Source organism: Carassius gibelio, chromosome A18 (assembly GCF_023724105.1).
Source record: "Carassius gibelio isolate Cgi1373 ecotype wild population from Czech Republic chromosome A18, carGib1.2-hapl.c, whole genome shotgun sequence".
Taxonomy (NCBI): Eukaryota; Metazoa; Chordata; class Actinopteri; order Cypriniformes; family Cyprinidae; genus Carassius; species Carassius gibelio.
In genome coordinates this window covers 11053969-11075611 of record NC_068388.1, presented here as the reverse complement: position 1 = coordinate 11075611, position 21643 = coordinate 11053969, and the positions used below count along the sequence as shown (strand labels likewise).

Genomic DNA, 21643 nt, shown 5'->3' with positions numbered 1-21643 from the left:
TGTGTTACAGAAAAATCCTATGTATACTCAGTTTTTGTGTACTTCAAAATTTAAAAATTTAGAGTGCTTCTTTCAGTTGTTTTGTAAATGTTTTTGAAATATACTCGCAATTTCTGAGTGAAAGTTGTTCACCAGTTTTTTTTGTTTGTTTTTTTTTACTTAATTAAACAGTCAAATTAGGTAAATGTGTTTTAATAAAAGATTAATCTAAAAAAAATTAATATGTTCACTTTGGCGGCACTAGTTTCCTGTTTCCCATCTGTTTCCTGTATAATGTGTAAAACTAGTCTTTATAAATTTCTTTGGACCCACTTTATATTAAGTGGCCTTAACTACTACGTACTTACATTTTAATTAATAATTTAGTACAATGTACTTATTGTGTACATACATGTTTTTACATTGTACTTATATTTAAAAAAAACTACATGTAATTACATCTGTATTTAATTTCTGTAATTGCATTTATAATTACACTGTTGATCCATACTTTACACCTTAACCCACCCTTAAACTTACCCATACCTCCAACCCTCTCCCTAACCTTACCCCTATCCCACCTCAATAGCAGCAAAAGTGTTTTACAATACAATATGAACACAATAAGTACATTGTACTTATTTTTTTATGTAAGTGCATAGTAGTTAAGGCCACCTAATATAAAGTGAGGCCATTTCTTTTATGAGCAATTTGAGTTTCTTATCCAACAACAGCAGCAGGTGCTTGCAAACCAATGAAAACAATTTGATGGTGGGATTACCATTTCCATAATCTCTCTCTCACTATGCCTATCACTCTCACTCCTTCACATCTCTCAGATGACCACTAAATAATTCAAGTGATAAGAATAACAAATGTTTAGGGTCTTTTGAAAGTTGCTATATAAATAAGGATATTGTTTTTGATTCCCATGTGAGGACAGAAACATTGATTTGTTTCAAATGTGAGACACTGAAAGTAGACTCTAACTCTGAGGGTTTCTGTTCCAGTGGACCTGGAAAAGACCAAGGGCTTGACACACACACTGCACACAGTTTTAGTCACAGATCAGGAATACTGTCCTGAGGCCAAATAGGTTCCCACACCTGTGGGCTAAAAAGTCTCCTGCATGTACTGTATGTTTTCAGTGCTGCACAAACTACTCATGTAGTCCTGCCACTAGTCTACTTTTTTTGGTCTTTCACCTAATTGAGGATCACGTGACTTCAGCCTAAAATTATAGAAAACTGAAAATAAAATTGTAATGTTTTGCTTTCTCCCAAACAATCTGATACAAAGTTCACATTCAAAAAAAATTCTAAAGTCCATCATACTGAGAGACTGTTTTAGCACTGACATGACAATGCAACCAGCATGAATCTTGCAATAGATTTTTGTGTGCTTTCGGCTCATCTGTGCGATTCTTTCCAATCACAAAATCTCTGTGAACACAGTGCTGGACTTGCCAGAAAAAACAAAGGCCACTGATGGTGCACAGCATATGGAGAGTTATTTACATAAGGTGAATAGGAACATTTCAAGTCGCCTAGTAAAAATTAGACGTTGTGCAGTCCCTAGCATGTTTATATGTCTGATCACAGCTCCAAAACTGAATTTATGGTCAGAAACAGACACTAGGCTTTAATGTAAACAGAACAATGAGTACTTCCTGATCACAATATATACACATATAGATAGAAAAATATGTATATGATCGCTTATATATACAAAACATAAAAATGAAGAAAAAATGGTTCAGGATGGTTCTGGACTTCCTTCATACTTATAAAACATCTCAGGTTACGAATGTAACCATGGTTCCCTGAGTAGGGAACGAGACACTGCGTCCTTTAGGGGGCAGCTATGGGGAACACCTCGTCATGACCCGTGTCTGAAGCATACAGTACATTGTAAAAACACCAACAAGTTGGCCGGCGACAGCCTCTGACGTCACTACCGATGCAACCATAAATAAGCACCTGGAGAACACGTCACCCACTTCTTCGTCTGAAGCTTGTGTCCAAATCATGCCAGGAAGCTAGAGGACGCAGTGTCTCGTTCCCTACTCAGGGAACCATGGTTACATTAGTAACCTGAGACGTTCTCTTTCAAGGGAACTTCGAACTGCATCCTCTAGTTGGCGCTATGGGGAACAGTATACCTATGCCGCAATGCTGAGGGGAGTGCAGGCCAGAATAACGGCGAGCACTAAGTACCAACTCTACCATTTCCATGGAAGTTGCTACTGGGATGTTAGATGGCTGTCCGTGACATCATCCCGTATGGACAAAGGCCTAGGCTACATACCCAACTTACCTGTAGGGCCTCAACCCAGGGTAGAGCTCAAGGCTTGGAATCAAGAAAGATTACTTTAAAGGGATACGGCAAAGAGGCTAGCATTTTATACTAAGTCTTGCCTGTCACACACGCAGATTACTAGCATTCGAACTTACCACAGTGTGGAGCACAAGCCCAACTCTCAACAAGAGAGGGGGCTTGACCTACAGCCTGATCATAAGAATCAGAAGGGTAAGAGTACTGCAAGCTAGCCAAAAACCCAGCGCATCAGAGAGGCGAAGGAAGGGCCTACTCTACCTGATGCTGCTGGATGCCAGGTGCTCTGGGAAAAACAGAGAATTCAACTCTCATGTTAAAGCAGAACTCCTTTAAGTGCTGCTAAACTACCGTGAGAACAGCCCTTGCACTTAAGGGGAAGCGCCAGGCTCACAATAGCCCTTCATGTTGAGGGAAGCGATGCTTGAAGTGTATTAATAAAAACTGGTTGAGTGGAAGCCAAGGAAACAAGTTCTTCCCATCCCGAAGAAAGGGATCAAAGCTGAGCGCGTAACCCTTACCGTACCGGATTTCAAAAAGTGTGCAGAGTCTTGTGTGTACACTTACCACCATATGGTTTTCAGAAAGGTACACAGAGCTTAGAGTGTGTACTTAAAGCCTCCTAAGCATCGCAGAGGTGGCGAACTGCACGAAAGAGGCAGGACCTAGCCGGACATCCCAGAAATTCCTTGCAGTGCCGTGCTGAGCCTGATGATCAAGAAGGATCCCGCAGAAACCTATGATATGGCCGCCTGATAGGGGAAGCATGAAGCCGGAATCGGGGCTATCATACCGGGTGGACATAATGCAGACGAGTGTTTAGTAAACACTTTGATTGAGCACTGCAAAGAAACTTGCACACATAATATATATATATATATGTATATATATATATATATATATATATATATATATATATATATATATATATATACAAATACATACATATATATACCAGTGTGGGCTTTACCCACACTGGAGCCCCGGTCAGCTGGAGAGCTAGTGGTTACAGGGGAATTACAAAGGGGAAGATGTAAAAACCCCCAAAGGGAGCAAGCAGATACTCAAGTATTAGTCCGATCTGGAAGAAAGTGATGACACCTTGTCTGGATCCCCTCCCTTTGTCTATCCTCCTTTCTGCGCATTGCCTCAATATTGCATACTCGTATGCTGGAATCGTTGGATGCGCAAGAAAAATGGCATCTTCAATTTCTACTTGATCTCTGTAAGGAGATCAGGAAGAAATGGAAAGCTCACCTGAGCTGGAGGGCTATGGCCAGAAAGATAACGCTCATCAAGATGACCCCACGGCGTTCTTAGCACATTTCTACAGCAAGTCCAACCTTGCCACAGAGTGTTCCATAACCTCAACAGCTCAATGGAAGCAGATGTCATTCGAAGCTGAAGGCTTTTATTTTATTTTTAAATGCTCACAAATGCACGCAAATTGCCCCCTCTAGGACACTGCGTACATGCTCTGAGATTGTGTGTCATCGGGTATCAAACAACGATGACATGGATGCACACATCCTCTAAATGTTTTGCTAGTGCCTGCTTTACGAGCTTTTTTATGTTTTATTTAAAAAAAATTAAGCCGAAGTGCAGTATAAACAAAAGAAAAGAACTGATAGGGAGAATTTTTTCCGTAAGAATCTTTACATGTTCTCACCACGACACAATGGGCAGCATGTGTTCAGCTCCCATGGGAGCTAAACATGCTTCGCCAACTCGCTAGATTATCACAGATATCAAGTGCAAGCAAAAACTGCTGCCGCATATGCATCGCTATTCCCGCGAGAGGCGATTGCACTCATGCAAATGTTGCTACAAACTCTGGTAAACTGATCACTTGCGTTTGCTCTTCAATACTACACACACACACACATACCACAGTATGCGAGCCGTGTGAACTGCAGGTATCAGAACAAAGCCTCTGGCAAGAAACATGCACTCCTAGACACTGTGCGCTTCAAACAAATCAGTCAGTGAAGATGAAGAAGAGGGTGACTTGTTCTCCCGGTGCGTATTTATGGTCGCACCGGTAGTGACCTAAGAGGCTGTTGCTGGCCAACTTGTTGGTGTTTCTTCAATGAACTGTATGCTTCAGACACGGGTCACGATGAGGTGTTCCCCATAGCGCCCCCTAGAGGACACAGTTCGAAGTTCTCTTGAAAGGGAACTGAGGTCTTCAACCTACAAAGAGCTAGATATCGATAGAGAAAAGATAGATTTTCTTGGTAACGATAACTGTAAAAAACACTTTTACATTCTATGATGCTTAACTGATAAATGGATTTTATTTAATGAGAATGCATTACATTTATCAAAATTGACAGGAAAAACTTTAACATTGTTAAAATTCTGTTTCAAAAAAATTGTGTTCTTTTGAACTTTATATTCATCAATGGATTCTGGGGGAAAGAAATTCTAATATGGTTTCCACCAAAATATTAAGCAGCTCAACTGTTTTCAACATTAATGAGAAATTTTACTTGTGCATCAAATCAGCATATTAGAATGATTTCTGAAGGATAACATGACGTTGAAGACTGAAGTCTTGGTGAGTATAAGAGACTTCTTTCAAAAACATTAAAAAACTTGAAAACTGTCATTTAAAAAAAAGTTCATGTGTTAAAGGGTTGACTCAACACATACATAAAGGTAAGTTATATGAAAGTCTGCAAATTAATGAAAATATTTCTGTTGAATTGCAACAAAAAAACTGTACATCTTTGTCTTTTCCAAATATCAGGCTAATATTATAACACTAACTTAAATTATGAAAGAAAGTTCAACCTATACCTATAAGGTGCCGCAATAAACCACTAGAAAAGCTTGCAAACATTCACACACAGGCAGCTTCTTAGTCTGTGAGTATGCTAAATTAAACTAAGTTCTAACAGCTTCAGGGATCAAGCTCCACATGAGAAAGAGGATGATAAAGAGTTGTTACGAGAAGAGACAAGACCGGGTTGTCTTTAAAAAGTTTCTTGAGGTTAACACTAATTTTCATCTTCTCCTCTCCCTCTGATCAGGGCTGATCTCTGGAAGCCAGCATGTGGGCGGAAGAGAGACATCATTACAGCAACCTTTCCTTCAGATAAACTTATTAAAAAGGAGAGAGAACAAAGTGAGAGAAAGGATCATCTCAGATTGGAAAATGTATGGCATTCACGCATAAAGACTATCATTTATCACATCTTGAGGCTGTCTGTAAGGTGTGTGTTTGTGAGTGTGACCTAAGAGGTGAAGGATCTGGACAACACAAGCTCCTGCTGAGGTTATTAACAATCACGCTGACTGTGCTCTGTGACCTGTAAGTTGGTTTGAGTGCACTCAATCTTATTCATACAAAGGGTCAAATCAACACGACATTCACAAATATAAAGAGCATGTGAAGTACAATGGATAGCAGAGGGATTTCAAGGATTAGTTCAAAATTCTGTCATCATATACTCATCCTCATGTCGTTTCAAAACTGTAACACTTTTTCTTCATTTCATACCAAACCTATATACATTTCCTACTTCTTTTTTTTTTTTTTGTAAGAATGTCCAAGTTCCTCTTCGCCATTTGAAAGTGAATTGGGAGTGGCACTGTTGAAATTAAACATTTTTTAAATAAAAATAAACCACCATGAATGTATTACATAAAGCTTCCATAAATACGAGTCAATAAATATTTTCACAGCTATTTAATAGCTTTTTGTGTGAAACTAACTGTAATGTTTGTTAAGTATTTGTTTAGTTTTTAGCTATTATTAACTAAAATCTAAACTAAAACTGTTAAAACCATGGTAACACCTGTACAACACCTAACAACAGTAAGGTTCCCTTTAAAAAGGGTTTATAAAGTGTTCATAAATGACTAATAACTCATTTACAAATGCATTATAAATCATTGATAAGCAGTTATAAATGCATGGATAAAAAGGGTGATTTTAATGCAATACCTTCCAAATAGTGAGCAATTTTAACTCATATGTTATAAATGCTTAACCCTTAAATGCATGGATGTTTCGCCAATCCAGTATTCGGTTCTTAGAGACCCGGACTTATATATCCATTACAGCTGGATCTCTAACTGCTGCAATTCCATAAAACTCACCAGATATTTTAATAACAATTAAAAAAGATAATTGTATATAATTGTAGCATATTTCATCACATTTTGAAACTTAGAAGTAGGGCTGTGCGATTAATTGAAATCATGACTTCAACCACAACGAACGACTTTGAAGCGTTCCTGGCACGTCACGCCAAACTTCTTAGAGCACAAGGAATTGTAGCTAGATTATAAATTTTATTGCAACGTAACATTGTCCTAAAATAGTTTTTTCAACGTGTACCACTTGCATAAACACCGCATCCGTAGGCAATATTATTCATAGGGGCTGCCATAGTTGTTTCGCGTGCTGTTTGACATCAGAACTCGGAAATCGGAGTACGTCGATCTAGTACAAGTTCACGGTTGGGAAGTCACGGGTTTGACTGCCGTTCCAGTGCACTTTCATGGGTATAAGGTTGGAAAAACAGGGGTTACAGGTTGTCTGAAATGCGACATTACTCTGTTCCAGAGCATATGCATGACTGTCAGCCTTGAGCGGCAGTCTTACTAACCAATAGAGTGAGCGCACCTCCGTTCTCCCCAATCAGTACTGCTCTAGCCAACTGCATAAATGCCCACCATTAAAAAAAAGAAGAGAAAGCGGGAGAGAGATAGAGTGGGATTATGATGTCTACAGGGTCAGATCAATAGTTAGGCAAATTAAAACTAAAGAAAAACGTTATGTAACTTAAGCTTCGAAAAGACAGACAATGAACAAAATAGATAATTTGCAAGTGCTGCGTCACAATGCATATCAAGAGCATCCCTTATTGCATGTTCGCTATTCCCAATTCAGAAGACCAATTTTCTCTTCCCCATGCGGCGCGAATCCCACGCCATGGACGAGCCGTTCAAACTTGTCGCACTCAGGCAGCCTGTTTCGTAATGCTCGGTTATATCCGCTCGCGGCCCTGCACCTCAAATCTCCACAAGCGCATCTGGCAGTATGGATGAGGCTTGACGCACGTGCGCAACCAGCGTTGAATCGTGTCTGGATCTGCATTTAAAACAATTGTAAATTCAGTCTAACTGCTTGCTAATTTCACTGAAATGAAACATTCAGCACATTTTCCACTTATTCTTAAAATCCGAAATACAATGTAACATGTAATACTTTAATAAGTGACTAAAAAAATACAGTTCTTTATTTATATAAAAAATAAATATTTCCAGTGAAATTCAGTAATTAAGTTAATTCTGTAAAAAGTAGTTATACCATTATAATCGATTGTTCTCATTTGCTGATTACTGAAATCTCATATGAATGACAGGTTAATGGAGGGGAGGCTTTATCATCCTGCCCTCGTGCCACTGAATACGTCTACATCGTCAGAGATGCAAGTTGAGGGGTAGGAGAAATTAATGTTTTTGATTAAAGATTATGATGCCATATGCATTTAAAAACAATGATGTGCAATTTCATCCATGTTTGTTGCCATAGTTTCTACAAGCAGAAACTGACAGCGCGGATATTACGTCATTGTTAGGCGACAATGAATCTTGACAAACCATTATTCTCATAAAGCACATATTAATGCCTCATTCTGCATGACCATATTTTAGATCCCTTAAAACTAGCCTAAACTTAACAACTACCTTACTTCCTATAAGCAGTAAATTGGGGGTTTACTGAGGGAAAACTCTTAGCTAATCGTGAATACGTGCTCCCTAATCTTAAATGTTATATATATTGCTAGGGATGCCATAAAAAGTTGTCAGCTGAGCTTGCAACGCAGCTTTTAATAAAATGTGATAGACAGGACTAAATGAACATTCTCCTCCCGACCTTTCATTTGAAACTCAGTTTATCAGATCAATGAGGTTAAGAGAAGACAGTTCTAATATATATATAGATGATCTAAGAAGCAGAACTCCAATCTAAATGGCTACATGGGTTTAATTTGAAGCTGTGAGGTGGAATATGATTTAAAGGATTTCTGGAAGGCACACTGGTAGCCAAAATAGAAATACAAAAACTCACACACACACACATACACACACTATGCAACCCACACTACCTCTCACTCCTATCTCATAAAGCTGGGTCATGTCATCTGTAAGAGAATCCTTTGTCCTGATGGTGGTTTTGAGTGCTGTTTCTGTCATCACCCTCCGGACATGGCCACTTATCCAACCAAACGCCAGGAGGGACATCTATTTATAACAATAATAATCAGGGTTTGCATTCTCAATCTCCTAGGAAGTTCACAGGTCAACCTCTCACCGTTAATATCTGTCCAACATGTACACCGCCAGTCGCTTCGGCTATGTGCAGATGTATGCGAGTCACGTTCTATTAGATCAATTCACAAGAACGCTTGTCATAGAAAATGGAGGGAAACTACAGAGAGAAATTACAATTATGAAACAGCAGGATGAGTGTGACAGGTCTATAATATCCCCCCCTCTTTCTTTTTTTCCTTCTCTCATCTCATTTTCTCTCTCGCCCTTTCTCACAGAATGATGTCAAAAGCAAGCTTTAGGAACAATGAAAAAGTGGATAGTTTTACGGAAAGCAATTACACTCAAAATTTCCATATTTCCTTTTTTCAAAAACATAGTGAGTTGCCTATAAATGGAGCTTTTAGTGCACTATACATATCAATATTTGTGTTGCACAGGCAGTTGTTGCCCATATTGGGCATTCAAAACTGTTCACTTATGAGGTCCAATGCTGGTTAGAATGCTGCCTATTTATTTAGACAGCAGAGAGTGAGTCAACTCATTAGCATTTAGTTATCAAGAAATTCAACAACAAACCACATCTGGCTTTTGGATGTTTCAGTCCATTTTGCACAATTTAACAGCATTTACATAACATACATCTTTATAGTTTTGATGTGGATTTCCCTATTTTAATAGAATTAGAGCATTTCATAAAACTTTATAGCTATATTTATCATCCTTGGTCTGAATGGGCCTTTACTCAGAAACGTTGATTGTCTTTTCTTCTCTATTATGATGTATGTACAAGTGAAATGTCTTCTCGAATGAGAAATATATAAGCCAGGATGTAGTTTTGCATTGGGAGTTGACTGAATCGATTGTTCTCATTTGCTGATTACTGCAATCTCATGTAAGTGACAGGTTTATGGAGGGGAGGCTTTATCATCCTGCCCTTGTGCTAGTGAACATGTTGTTGTCGTCAGAGATGCAAGTTTGAGGGATAGGAGAAATTAATGTTTTTGATTAAAGATTACGAGGTCACATGCATTTAAAAACAATGATGTGCGTGAATAATTTGCTTATGAGGAACAATTAATTTCCATAAAAAATAAGAATTGTCAGTGTTGATATCACGGTGACTTTGAAGAGCAGCTTCCATTATGTGACATATTTCAACAGACTATTTAGTGGTCAATTATATAGAAATGTATTCACTGAGATTTGACAGATTACCCGTAAAGTTTTTCACTTTATACCTACATTACGCAATATGTAAACCTAATATTACTTTTTCTGCACCTATTCTGGCTTGGTTATATAAGCAGAAATGAAATGTCATTTTGTAAGTGGAGAAATTGACATTAACACTTTTGATGTAAGCTTTACAGTATCATGCTCTAATGAATCATACCAATCATTTATAAGTAAGCAAATTGGGTCCATTTTATTTTAATCTTACTTAAAAGCATGAAGTGGTTTTTAGTACCATGCTAGCAAATTAATATGGACTGGTCATGAATACATAATATTACTCACACCCAGACATGTTCAGCCTTCGTCTCGTACACTCCCTACAGCCAAACCCCTGATTCACTCCCACTTTGCCTCTGATTCACAGTTCACAGTAACTACCCATCCCCCTTACCTACTCTCGGTTATTTGTCATCCTCTAATTATGGCAGCCATTGTCATCTCCATGGCAACAGAGTGAAAAAAAGAGGGAGGGAATGCATTTGGTTAAATGAAATATGGTAGCACATCCTCAGCGTTCACCCGAGGAATGTGCACACAAGCAGCTGAAAGCACCTGCATTAGTTATGGACCAGTTTCACACATTATTCACTGTAACCATCAGCTGTTCCTGTCAAATTACTCTACATGTGATTACCGTAAGCGATGGGGCAGCATCTGTAGTTTTCAGTCAGTAAAAAGGAAGCGACACTGCAAAAGCAGAAATGTTCCAAACGGTGTGTCTGTGTGAAGAAAAGACCACAGGGAGAGTCCCTACTGCATCTGCAATTATACCTAAATTAAAAGTTGCTTGTGTAATACCCAAGCTCCATTTGTGTGTGTGTGTGTGTGTGTGTGTGTGTGTGTGTGTGTGTGTGTGTGTGTGTGTGTGTGTGTGTGTGTGTGTGTGTGTGTGTGTGTGTTTGTGTGCACGTGTTTGCTCCCAAGGGCAGAAAGTTGCTGGAAAACGCCAACTGTCAGACCAATTTAAACCTACTCACAGTCACCAGGTAAAGGTTACAATGATACAAACACATTGCAAGACGCAGTCAAAGCAGGATGCAGTTAACACTCTTCACACACATCACCCTATAACAGACATTTCATCAGTATCCCACTAGCACTTGCAAATAATGAAATTATTTCCACAACTATAGGTGTGCACGACAAAAGCATGTCACATTCTAACATTTAAAGGGTCAGTTCTCCTGAAAATTACAATTCTGTTGCCCACCCTCAAGTCATTCCAAAATAAAGCTCCCTAATAAAGCTTTTTTGTGTTGGCGTGGAAAGGGGCTGGCCTTGGATCTGCTTTATGGCTCAACACAAACACCTCACTAAGACAAAGGCCTTTTGTGTGATTACCAGCACATGGGTCAGCCAGAACTCTCCACATACGGACCCACCACAGAGAGACCAAGAGAGGTGGAGAGGGTGGCAACGAAGAACCGGTGGGAGGACAAGGGTCACTGAGAGGTTCACGGAAGTACTTGACATTCCGGCCTCACTGTTTCCCACTCTACTGTTCATCCTTTATTTTTCATCAAGCATAACTTCAGGCATTAACTCTCTAACCCACAAATGGATAAATGCACTGTTTTGCTGCTGAAAAGACAAAAGGAGATTTTCTTGGCTGTGTGACAGAGTAGAAAATATGGCAAAAGAGAAACTTTTTTTACCTTAGCTAAGCACTTTCTCACTTCCTCTGTTTTTTTTTATTATTTTTTTAATTCACAATAAATGAGAACAGAATTACTGTGCAATAATCGTAAGTATAAACACAGGTAAAGGATATGACTACTTAAGACAGGTCGAAACAAAGAGTGGGGTTTTATTTCCAAATATTGTGCTTTTTTGGTTCCCAAAATACCACCAATATTCTCATTTTAAAGATCAAATAGTAGTTATGTTAAAGAATAATATAAATTGACCATTTTTCAGTGACCAATTTTAAAACATTCATATTTGATCCCTGTTTATTTACACAGACTGTGCTTAAGTACATGTATAAATGCATGAAGTAAATAGCCTATAAATAAAAACAAAATAAAAAACTCATTAGAGGGGAATATTTTAATTGTCATTTAATAGAACGTTTTTGTGGGGGGAAAGCATGTTAAATTCTGGCTACAGACAAAACAAGCTAAGAACAATTTATGAATTTGTTTATTGCATTTTACTAATTAGAAAATCAAGACTTCACACTGGTCATTTCAGTAGCATGAAAAACAAAACGGTCACTCAGATTAGCAATAAAGTATTTAAAGAAAGTGTGCAAAGAATACTGAAGCTCTCCATGATTTCAGTCAAACTGCCTCTCTAACTTACATCTTCTCTGCACTTTCTTGTTTACAATGAAGAGAGAATGTGGAATTACAGATTCACAGTCAGTGAGCAATCGCATTGAACAATTGCAGCGTTCTCCATAGTGACGAATCAAAAGATTGGACATCACATTCATAAGCTCAATTGAAACATGTGATTGATTATAATGTTTATAATGTATGCTGCAAACTGCACCTATTAAATTTGATGCAACAATCGACCCTACTTCATTCAATCTTCACGCAATTCTCTTTAATCATGACAGCCATAACAGAGCTGGCTTAAAGATCTGTGTTTTTTTTGCAAGTTGTTTTTACACTAGAAACCATGGGCATTATAGTACTTAATATGTCTATACAGTGCTATAATAGTACTGTATATCTGAATGTTGCATGTTTAATTGAATTTGTGGGTTTGATGGCTTTGCATACACAGTAGCATTCACAAATCAGATGCAAAAGGCAGGTGCCATGTTGCCATGAAACAGGTATAGAAACAAATACACACACATTGAATAATCATCTTAGAGGAAAGCAAACCAACCCAAAAATAATTGAGGTTTGTCTTGTTGAAAGTCACACAGTGTCTGTGGGCCAAGTCAGAGGGGATCACGGCAGAGTATTACAGCCAGAGCTCTGGGAAATTAATACATGAGAACCGTTTGTTCTCCCTGTGCTCAGTCAACTCCAATCACATCAGCAAGACACTGAAAACCCCTCTATTACAGAGGGACAGTAAGAAGATCACTGACAGGGAGACAAGCAAAAATGGACTGGGAAACTATCATTAGTACAGTTCATTTCACCAGGCTGTGTGTTTCATCAGAGCTCCTTCCTTTTCCCCTTCTATAGTGACTCAGAGCTTCCCCAAACACACACATTGTGGTTTGCAAGTGTGTCACAGCCCCAGCTAAACCCACTGCACTTTCAGCACATGGTTCGTTAAAATACCTAATCTTTCTATAGTAAGATTCCAAGTGGAAAATCGATGTAAAGCCGTAGCGTAAATGGCCTTGTAATCTGCATACTGCACACTACTGCAGTTGCCAATAACAGAGCCAGCAGTACAGCAGTTGCGAGCAAGGTTGCTTTGTGTAAATGCTAATTTCAGTTCTTTGCATTAAAATTGTCTTTACCCACCCAAACAGCCATCTACAACTTACATCTGCTTTGAACCTTTGAACAATACATCTCAAAGGTCCAAGTTATACCCAGTGGGGTCAGAGCATACACCTACTACTTAAAGGCTAACTAAAGGAACCAAACACAGAATATGTATGATTTTGAACCAAATATGTATTTAAGTAATGGATTTCATAAAATGAAAATGTCATGACTCAAGGGTCGCATCGATATTGAAATGTTCTCCAACACCAATAAACAGATAATTGCTTTCATGTTATGGCTGATAATCTATGAACAGTCATTATTAAAATTTAAATTACACAATAAAAATAACTAGCCAAACCAAAATAAATAGATATGTATAGAATGTACACACACACACATACAAAAAGAGCAAAAGTCTTATTATTTTTTATAAATATTCAGCTCAAGAGTGACGCAATTGAAATTTAGACCGCTGTAGAGCTTAAGTCCCTCTTCCTGGAGAAGTGAAACACACTCTTGTCTGCACTGTGCCTCTATTATTGCTGTATCTTACAGTATTCTTCATCTAAACCTTCATCGGATACCAATAACTCAACACATAACATGTTCTAGACACTATAGAGACATGATGTTTTATGCTCTGCTAGTCAAGTACATGGCCAGAGTTTATCTTCATGGCAGTGCAGATGGAGTATAACTGAACAGCTGAGTCCTTTGCTTCAACCCTTCAATTAGCCAGCTACAGGACAGCCCAGCATATTGCATACTGCAGAGATCACTTTAGAAAAAGCAAACATTTTTAATCCTATCCAGTTTATCCAGCGGCAGAAGTCTGCTTTTAAAGGATAATATGAGGAGTGGCGTTGGATTACAGTTCACAGATTAGACAACAGAACCGACATCGTTTAGATGGGGAACTAGTCTTAATTATGGCTTTCATAACTCATTGTTACTACAGAAGAAAAGTAATCTAGTCAATATTTACTCTATGTGGCTCAAAATACTCTCCACATTATCAGCATTTTTTTTGGCAAGTCCAGCATTATTCGCAAGGGTGTATTATGGACATTTCTTCCCATCTCCATTTTTAGATTAGTTTGAGAGTGATTTGCAAGAAGTTCGGCTTGTATTTTCACTTTCACACAAATAAGCTTTATATCTTAACATTCACCACAATATCGGCACAGTTTAGGGGAGTAACGGTACGCAAAATCACGGTTCGGTACGTACCTCGGTTTTAAAGTCACGGTTCGATTCATTTTCGGTACAGTAAGGGAAAGGAATGCAAACATTAAACTGCAGGTTGTTTATTACTATACACTTTTTAAAAAAAAATACTTTTTAATAAAATATATATATAAAATAAAAAAAGAATAAGAAATAAAATACTGCTGCAAAGTTATCCACTAAATAAAATACTCTCAGCCCTAAACCAATATGATATACTAAAATATAATGAAAAATATAAATAAATAACTATGATTACAATGCAGCATTACCAATCCCAGCTTGTATGACTGCTTCACCAGAACCGTGCTTTGCCTGCTGCTGTAGGTGACAGGGAGACCGCCGACAGACCAGGCTCTTGTCTTCATGACAACAATATCTATACTTCATGTTGAGCATAAATATAAAGCCTACTGATAAAGGACACCGTCAACAGTATTGACGGCAAAATAGACTATGTTTGACAGGTGATCGATAATTATTAATTTATTTTTTTAATTACATTTATATATGAATTTATGTCAACCTATAGACTTTCAAACATTAAAGTGTCATAAATTAATATGTATTTGTGTACAAAATTACATATAAACATATTTTCCTATTCTATTTTGACTAGAAACGCTTCCAACATGCTTGCGTGTCGCGTGAAAAATAGGCGTCGGTTCTATTTCTAGCATGCACACGTTTTCCGCGTGTCTCAAGCAGGCAGTCTGCAAGCTATTACCTGTTAACATGGAAGCCGAATTAAAAACAGACATGCCACGCAGCTGAGACGCTCACGCCACGCAGCCAGTGTGTCGCCGGCCTCAGCTGCAGGGCGGGATTTGCGCTGAACGTGGAGACTTCCACCACTTAATACGTTCGTTTTGAAACATGAAAATGTTCCGCGCACAAAATATTGCGTTCCGTTATTCGGTACACACGTGCACCGTACCGAAAGCCCTGTACCGAAACGGTCCGGTACGGTCCAGTACCGTTACCCCCCTAGCACAGTTCCATTATTACTTTGGTGAATGCAAACTTGCTCCAAAGTTTTTTTTATGTAAAAAGAATTGATTTTGCCATAACAGTTTTCTTTTTTGTTAATGGTAGTTTTTTGTTTTTTTAAAGGCATATATTTGATAAAAAAATGTGATAAATACTTTAATATTGTGAAAAATGTTACTACAATTTAAGATAACTGTTTTATATTTTCATATATTTATATTTTTAATTATTTTAATGGCTTCTAAATTTCCAGTAGCGATTACTCCAGTCTTCAATATCACAAGATCCTTCAGAAATCATTCTAATATGATAATTTGGTGCCAAGAAACATTTCTTATTTTTAATGTTGAAAACAGTTGTGCTGCTTAATGTTTTGGTTAATTTTTCTTTTTTAAGAATTTGTTTGAAAAGTTTAAATGTTTTTAATGCCAGTTTTGATTGTGTCATGGCTTCATAAAGTATTCATTTCTTTCCAAATAACATTTTCTGACCCCATCTTTTAAACAGTAATGCACAAAATATTAGCATTTACTAAATTAGTCAGCAATGCCTAGTCCTAACATGTTTACCAGGACCTGATGACATATACAGCTTTAATATGCCACAATCAGCATGTAAAGGATGTTCAGTGCACAAATACCTTATAGAACCATACCTTAGAACTCATCATAATACATTTTATCTGCTTTCTGAAGGATGCTTTTGATCATCCATGCATGGCATGTGTGGGTGTGGAAACTGCTCTTATAACCATATACTCACATTGTTACTCTCTCCCCCAACCCACAAAATACATATTCAATTGTTCATATTTCATTCCCATATGACAAGGTGCCAGGAAGAGGAGAGTAAGGCACAGACAGAAAGAGAGAGACCCAAGTATGTGTGACGTGATCAGCTACTGAGAGCCTGTGCACACTTAAACACTCCCCTCTCACACTGAACTAATGAAGCAGATGGAAGCACTGTTGCCTGCCTAGAAAACTACACCATAATCACAGGGTTTACCAACATCTCCCCTCCTCATTCTGCGCCCTCTCTCTCTCACCATCTTTCACACTTCACCCAGTTCCCTGGTTTACTCTTACATGTTAAGTGCACTGCACACCTCCTTGTTTCATCCGCCGTTTTCAAGCCATGCAATACAGAATACTGTACTCATTCATGGCATATTACAGTAAGAAGCCCAAAGCTACAAACTGTGCTCCTTTAGGACCCAAACCGTTTTACCAGCTCCATCATGAGACACACTTAGTACCCAATTAAGCACATCAGAGCAACAATGAATCCTTAGAGAGGAAAGAGTCATCACTCTTTGGATGACTTATAAATATGCCTGAGGCATTAGCAACAATGACTTAAAAGCACAGTAGTAAATACTGTAATTAATTTAAGTTGACCAAGCAATTTGAAACTGAAAAAAAATTATATAATTTTTTAACTCATTCTGTAAGCACTGCCAAAAATTTACGTATTATATTTAGAGAAAATATACAACCTTAAGTTAATTTTCTCCCTTTTTGTTTATTAATCATAAAATCAACAGTCAGATTTATTAATTGACGGAATTGTCAATGAGATTGGCAATGTTACAGAAATACACATCAAATTTAACATTTGCTGTAAATAATGTACAAGATATCACAACACAAAAACTAGGCTACAGAATATTGAAATTTTAATAAGAGGAACAGGTACATTTTCTGAACCATATTAAATAAACTGGCAATTTATTTGCGTTTTTGCCCAGCTTAATTTCTGGACTCTGCTAGTCAGCTGATTTTTCTCATTGAGCTATTGTCCCAAGTTAAGTATTGTATTTATGTCATTAAACATTAATACACAGATTTAACACAAAAGAAACAACGTAGGTAGGTGTTAGGGAAAACAAAACAGACCGCGCCTCTCTCTGAACACGTGTTGCAAGCGCAAACGACCCACAAATCCATTCCCTGTTTTCCCTCCCGCCAAAGTCTCAACGTTCTTAACGACGGAGAAAACCGAAAATGGCCGAAGAAAGCCGATCACAGAAAAAGACTCTGCTGGGCGCTGTCCACCACTGAAACCGCCTGAAATCCTCCGATACATTATTTCAGAACATGCCCGCGATAATTTCGTGCGTTTTTCCATCACAATGCATTACAAACGAACCGTAATATTACATCATATCAAGAGCAAACATAAAAGGACATTTTCTGAGGGCTATAGATTTCGATTAGACAAAGGCAGTTCGTGGACGCGTTTCTTCATCGAATGGTTTGCATTGAGCAATAAACTACGCTTGATACAGCTCGACACATAAAAATCTCACTTACAATCTAACGTCTATTATCAGTAATCATATACATATTTAGCTTATACATATTCTACACCATACACCACGTCCAAAAAAGTGTCCATATACATAGATTACTGTAAAGCAAGTCAAAGAGGGAAATAACTAGAGGAGTTGCATTTAATAAGACATTCGACTGAGGATATGAAATCCAAACCGCAAGAACAGATCGTTTTCAGTGAAGCGTAAAGAGAAAGTCATTGCATAAAAATGGCCTTGAGGAAGTTGAGCTGGTTGGGTGTCAAACCTTCTTCCTTCACTATGAGCATCCACCCAACAGACTGCAAACGCACAAGGCCTGTTCATGTTGCACCAACGCCATGCACACACTGCCGACAGCATTATCTCCAGGCACCATTTGCCATATAAGCTCTGCCTTCACCATTCTCAGTTAACAGAAGGTTCTTAACTCCGTATTAACTGCATAGTAGAAAGCGAGTGTTTTTTATTTTTATTTTATTTTTTTAGGATTTTTACCAATAAATGACTTTTACAAGTGAAAAATTAAATATGCAGAATAATTTTAATGATTTTATTTGTGATTTTTGATAGAATAAAAATAAAACAACATGCATTGTGATTATTTTATTATTATTCATAACTATATTTATGCGAATTTACATGGTAGAAAAATTATTTTGGAGCCAGACCCTTTAAAAATTTTTTTATTTATTTACTGAAAATTAATGGTTGCTATATAATAGCTTGAACATTAAAATGAGTACCATTAAGGGGACACCATTTATCAATGTACCCAATCATAAAGAACCAAAAACCAGTCGTCTAGAAAAGTGTGGATATGGGTAAAAAAAAGGGGGGGGGGTAAAAAAATTTAAGGCTATGGGTCAAGCCAGTTATCGGTCCATACTGCATATAATTCAGGTAAAATTGCATATTAATCTCTAAAAGAATGCTGCATTATAGTAAAATCTAAGGATCAGCCATTTAATTCTTTGTCAGAAGGGCCCAGTAGCTTATAGCTATATATATCTGTAAGTGTATATAGCCTATATTTGATTCATTTTTGTCGTGTGTCATAAAAGCAAATGCACAGGAAGACATCAGAGACATATATGGCCAGAGGATGAATCGAAATCGGGGTGGAGTGTGGTGATGTTACTCGGACTCCAATGGAGCATTAGACTTAGAAACACGGCTCCCCAGTTGACTTTCAGCACCATTTTCGTGAACAGCACATCGACGGCGCCTCGTCTTCCCGAACCCACCAATATACATACTGCGGATCTGCTACATCATATTATCACGTTACGGCTACAATGTATATAACACGCTAGTGGATAGAGACGGCTCCTTGAAAATATGGCGGACCTAAGAATTCGCCATCAAGCAATCGAGGATGTGTGTGTGTGTGTGTGTTGTGGGGGGGCGGAGGGAGGTCGTGTGTCTCACACAGCGCACACTGACTGACTGACTGATGGGTGTCATTTAAAACATGCCACTTACTTCATCTGTTTCACGATGGTACTTTTCCCAGATTCCCCAGCCCCTGTGGAGAAGAGACAGACACAAGGGAGTAAGATCGCCTGTCAAAATGAAGAGATCCCATATGTGTGCATTCATCGGATGAGACATTGCGATGTGTAGGATTCAGCTAGATTTGACTGGCTCCACTCCGCATTTACCTAGCAAGAGCAATTTCACATCTTTAGCAGCAGTGATTCCGTCTTCTTTGAGGTTTTTCTCGATGGCTTTGCTCCTGTCCAGAGCCGCTCTTTCCTCTGCGCTCAGTGTACATCCCATGGCTAAATGAACCTCGGCACTTTTTATCTCCAAATCGGTCCGGGTGAGAAATATCCTCGGTGTTTCTTCCTTATCCCTCTCTTAGGCTGTCCCTATCCCTCTCTCTCACACACTCTCTCTCTCTCTCTCCCTGTCGGCGACTAGCTAGAGCATTAAATCCCGCAAAAGACAACGTTGGGCTGGAACATAAGTCTCTTGCGCGCGCTCTCGCACTGTGTAGCGGGCTCGTGGTGCTCTGTCCTCGGGCTGGGAGGTCTCTATTGGGCGACGGCGGCGGCGGCTTCGAGCGCTGGCATCGTTAGCGTGCGTACAATGGAGGGTCAGTATGGAGAGAGAGCGCGCTGGGCTCGAGACAATCTCGCTGACGTCAGGAGCAGAGAGGGAGTGAGAGCGCGCGCACGAGCAATCATTCGTATCGCTCACCGTTAACCACAGCAAGATGCCGTTATGCCGTTATATGCAGGAGGAATGAATGCGCGTCTCGCTGTATTTCCAGCTAAGCAAACGCTGTTAAACGATGTTTGTGCGGGGATATATGCGGGAAAAGTGTTGCGTTTGTGTTTCTGTGTATGTGGGGCGGAAGATTTAAAGCCGATGAGCGGGCCTTTGCCATAGGAAGAATCACAGAAAGGTGTGGCCATTAGCCTAGTGTTGACAACCTGTAACAGCACCGCCAAATGACTAGAAATCTGACTAGGGTATTGTAAATATTTATATTGACACGAAATTATAGACAAAATATTTTAATAAAAAAAAAACATCTTAATCTATTTGAAAAAAAAAACGGTTTGCATAAGGGGAGTAGAATATAATTAGCAACTTATTAGGCCTACCTGATACTCCTCAATAAGAAATGTAGTCTAGTGAGCATTAGCTGCTTCCAGTGCTTTTGTCTCGTTATATGATCATAATCATCAATGTTACAAACACTCGATTGTGGTTAAACCGGGAGTTTTGAGTAAAGAGCATTATTTATCTTTTTATTTATTTTGTAAATTTCAGAATGCCAAGGGAATTGAAATTGTAGAAACGTATTTTAATTTGAACATTTCAAAAGAGTATTCCAAAGTATGTTATTGGCAAGATTGTTTAACATACAATATTGCCAAAGCAAGTGTGGAAATTATTATTTACCCGGGAGTCGAATATGCATGCTAAAGAATTAAATGCTAAATGTAAGGGTAATTTTAGGCATAGAAGGTTCACCTTGTGCAATGTATATTGTAATTTAGCATCACTTTCAAAGCTAGCTAATGTGTGCTATCTAAATACATTATGCTTTAAAGTCAGTATGAAATCAAAATGTAAAATTCTTATATTTTGTTCTAAATTATTTATTCGTTGTTATTATTATTACAATTATTATTATTTCTACCCTCAAGCAACCTGTCAAGCATATGCGATTGCATGCAGCAAGTAGCAAACAACAATGACCCAATGATCCAATCAGTTCCCAATGGATACAATCAAGTCCCACCCTACATGTTTTCTCATTTAAGAAGCCTTTAGAAATATGGGTCACAAAGAAAACATAATCACAATTTTCATTTCATTCCATATTATAATGTTGTATCACCAACTACTTACTAAGGAGAACAAACAAGGCCTAACTTTAGATTCTTACAACCTCATTAAAAATAAATAAATTAATAAATACAAATAATGAACAACATTATGCTGTTTCTTGAACATTTTGCAATAGTTTCAAATTGAAATGTCAAGTGAGTAGCGCTCATCATTGGTTGGGGCAATTTGGAATGTCCAGTGAGTTACCATGAAAGGTTAATGCTCTATTGTGTTTGAAAGTTTAAACCTAACCGATAGTGTTAACAAAAGCAAATGTGTTTGCTGAAGAAACCATGTTATTTTAGTTTATTTCTACAAGTCTTTCAGCTCTTTTATCATGACTAGTTTTTCACGGGACTCATACCCGAGTGTTCTGTGTCATAAGTGCGAGGCTATACCAGGTGAGAAACTAAGAAGTTTACTACTGTATGTCATAAAAGCCATGCATACTGAGCTGGTTATGTGATGGAAACATCATATGTGTTTTTTTTTTACAAATAATGCTCTGTGGTAG

At 38.2% G+C, this 21643-nt stretch overlaps 1 protein-coding gene across 3 annotated transcripts in view; it reads right to left on the bottom strand.

Annotated features, from left to right (window-relative positions):
• Positions 1-20101, bottom strand: part of LOC127934438 (guanine nucleotide-binding protein G(o) subunit alpha) — a 91477-nt gene extending 71376 nt beyond the window's left edge. Inside the window, exons 1-2 of one of the 3 annotated variants that reach the window (XM_052531818.1) lie at positions 19446-20101; positions 19267-19309 (exon numbers count right to left, since the gene is read on the bottom strand). In XM_052531818.1, coding sequence (XP_052387778.1) covers positions 19267-19309; positions 19446-19563 — 161 coding nt within the window. In that variant the 5' untranslated portion in view covers positions 19564-20101. The remainder of the gene's footprint in view (positions 1-19266; positions 19310-19445) is intronic. The other 2 variants (XM_052531817.1, XM_052531816.1) reach the window with 2 other exon arrangements.
• Between the last annotated feature and the right edge of the window lie 1542 nt (positions 20102-21643).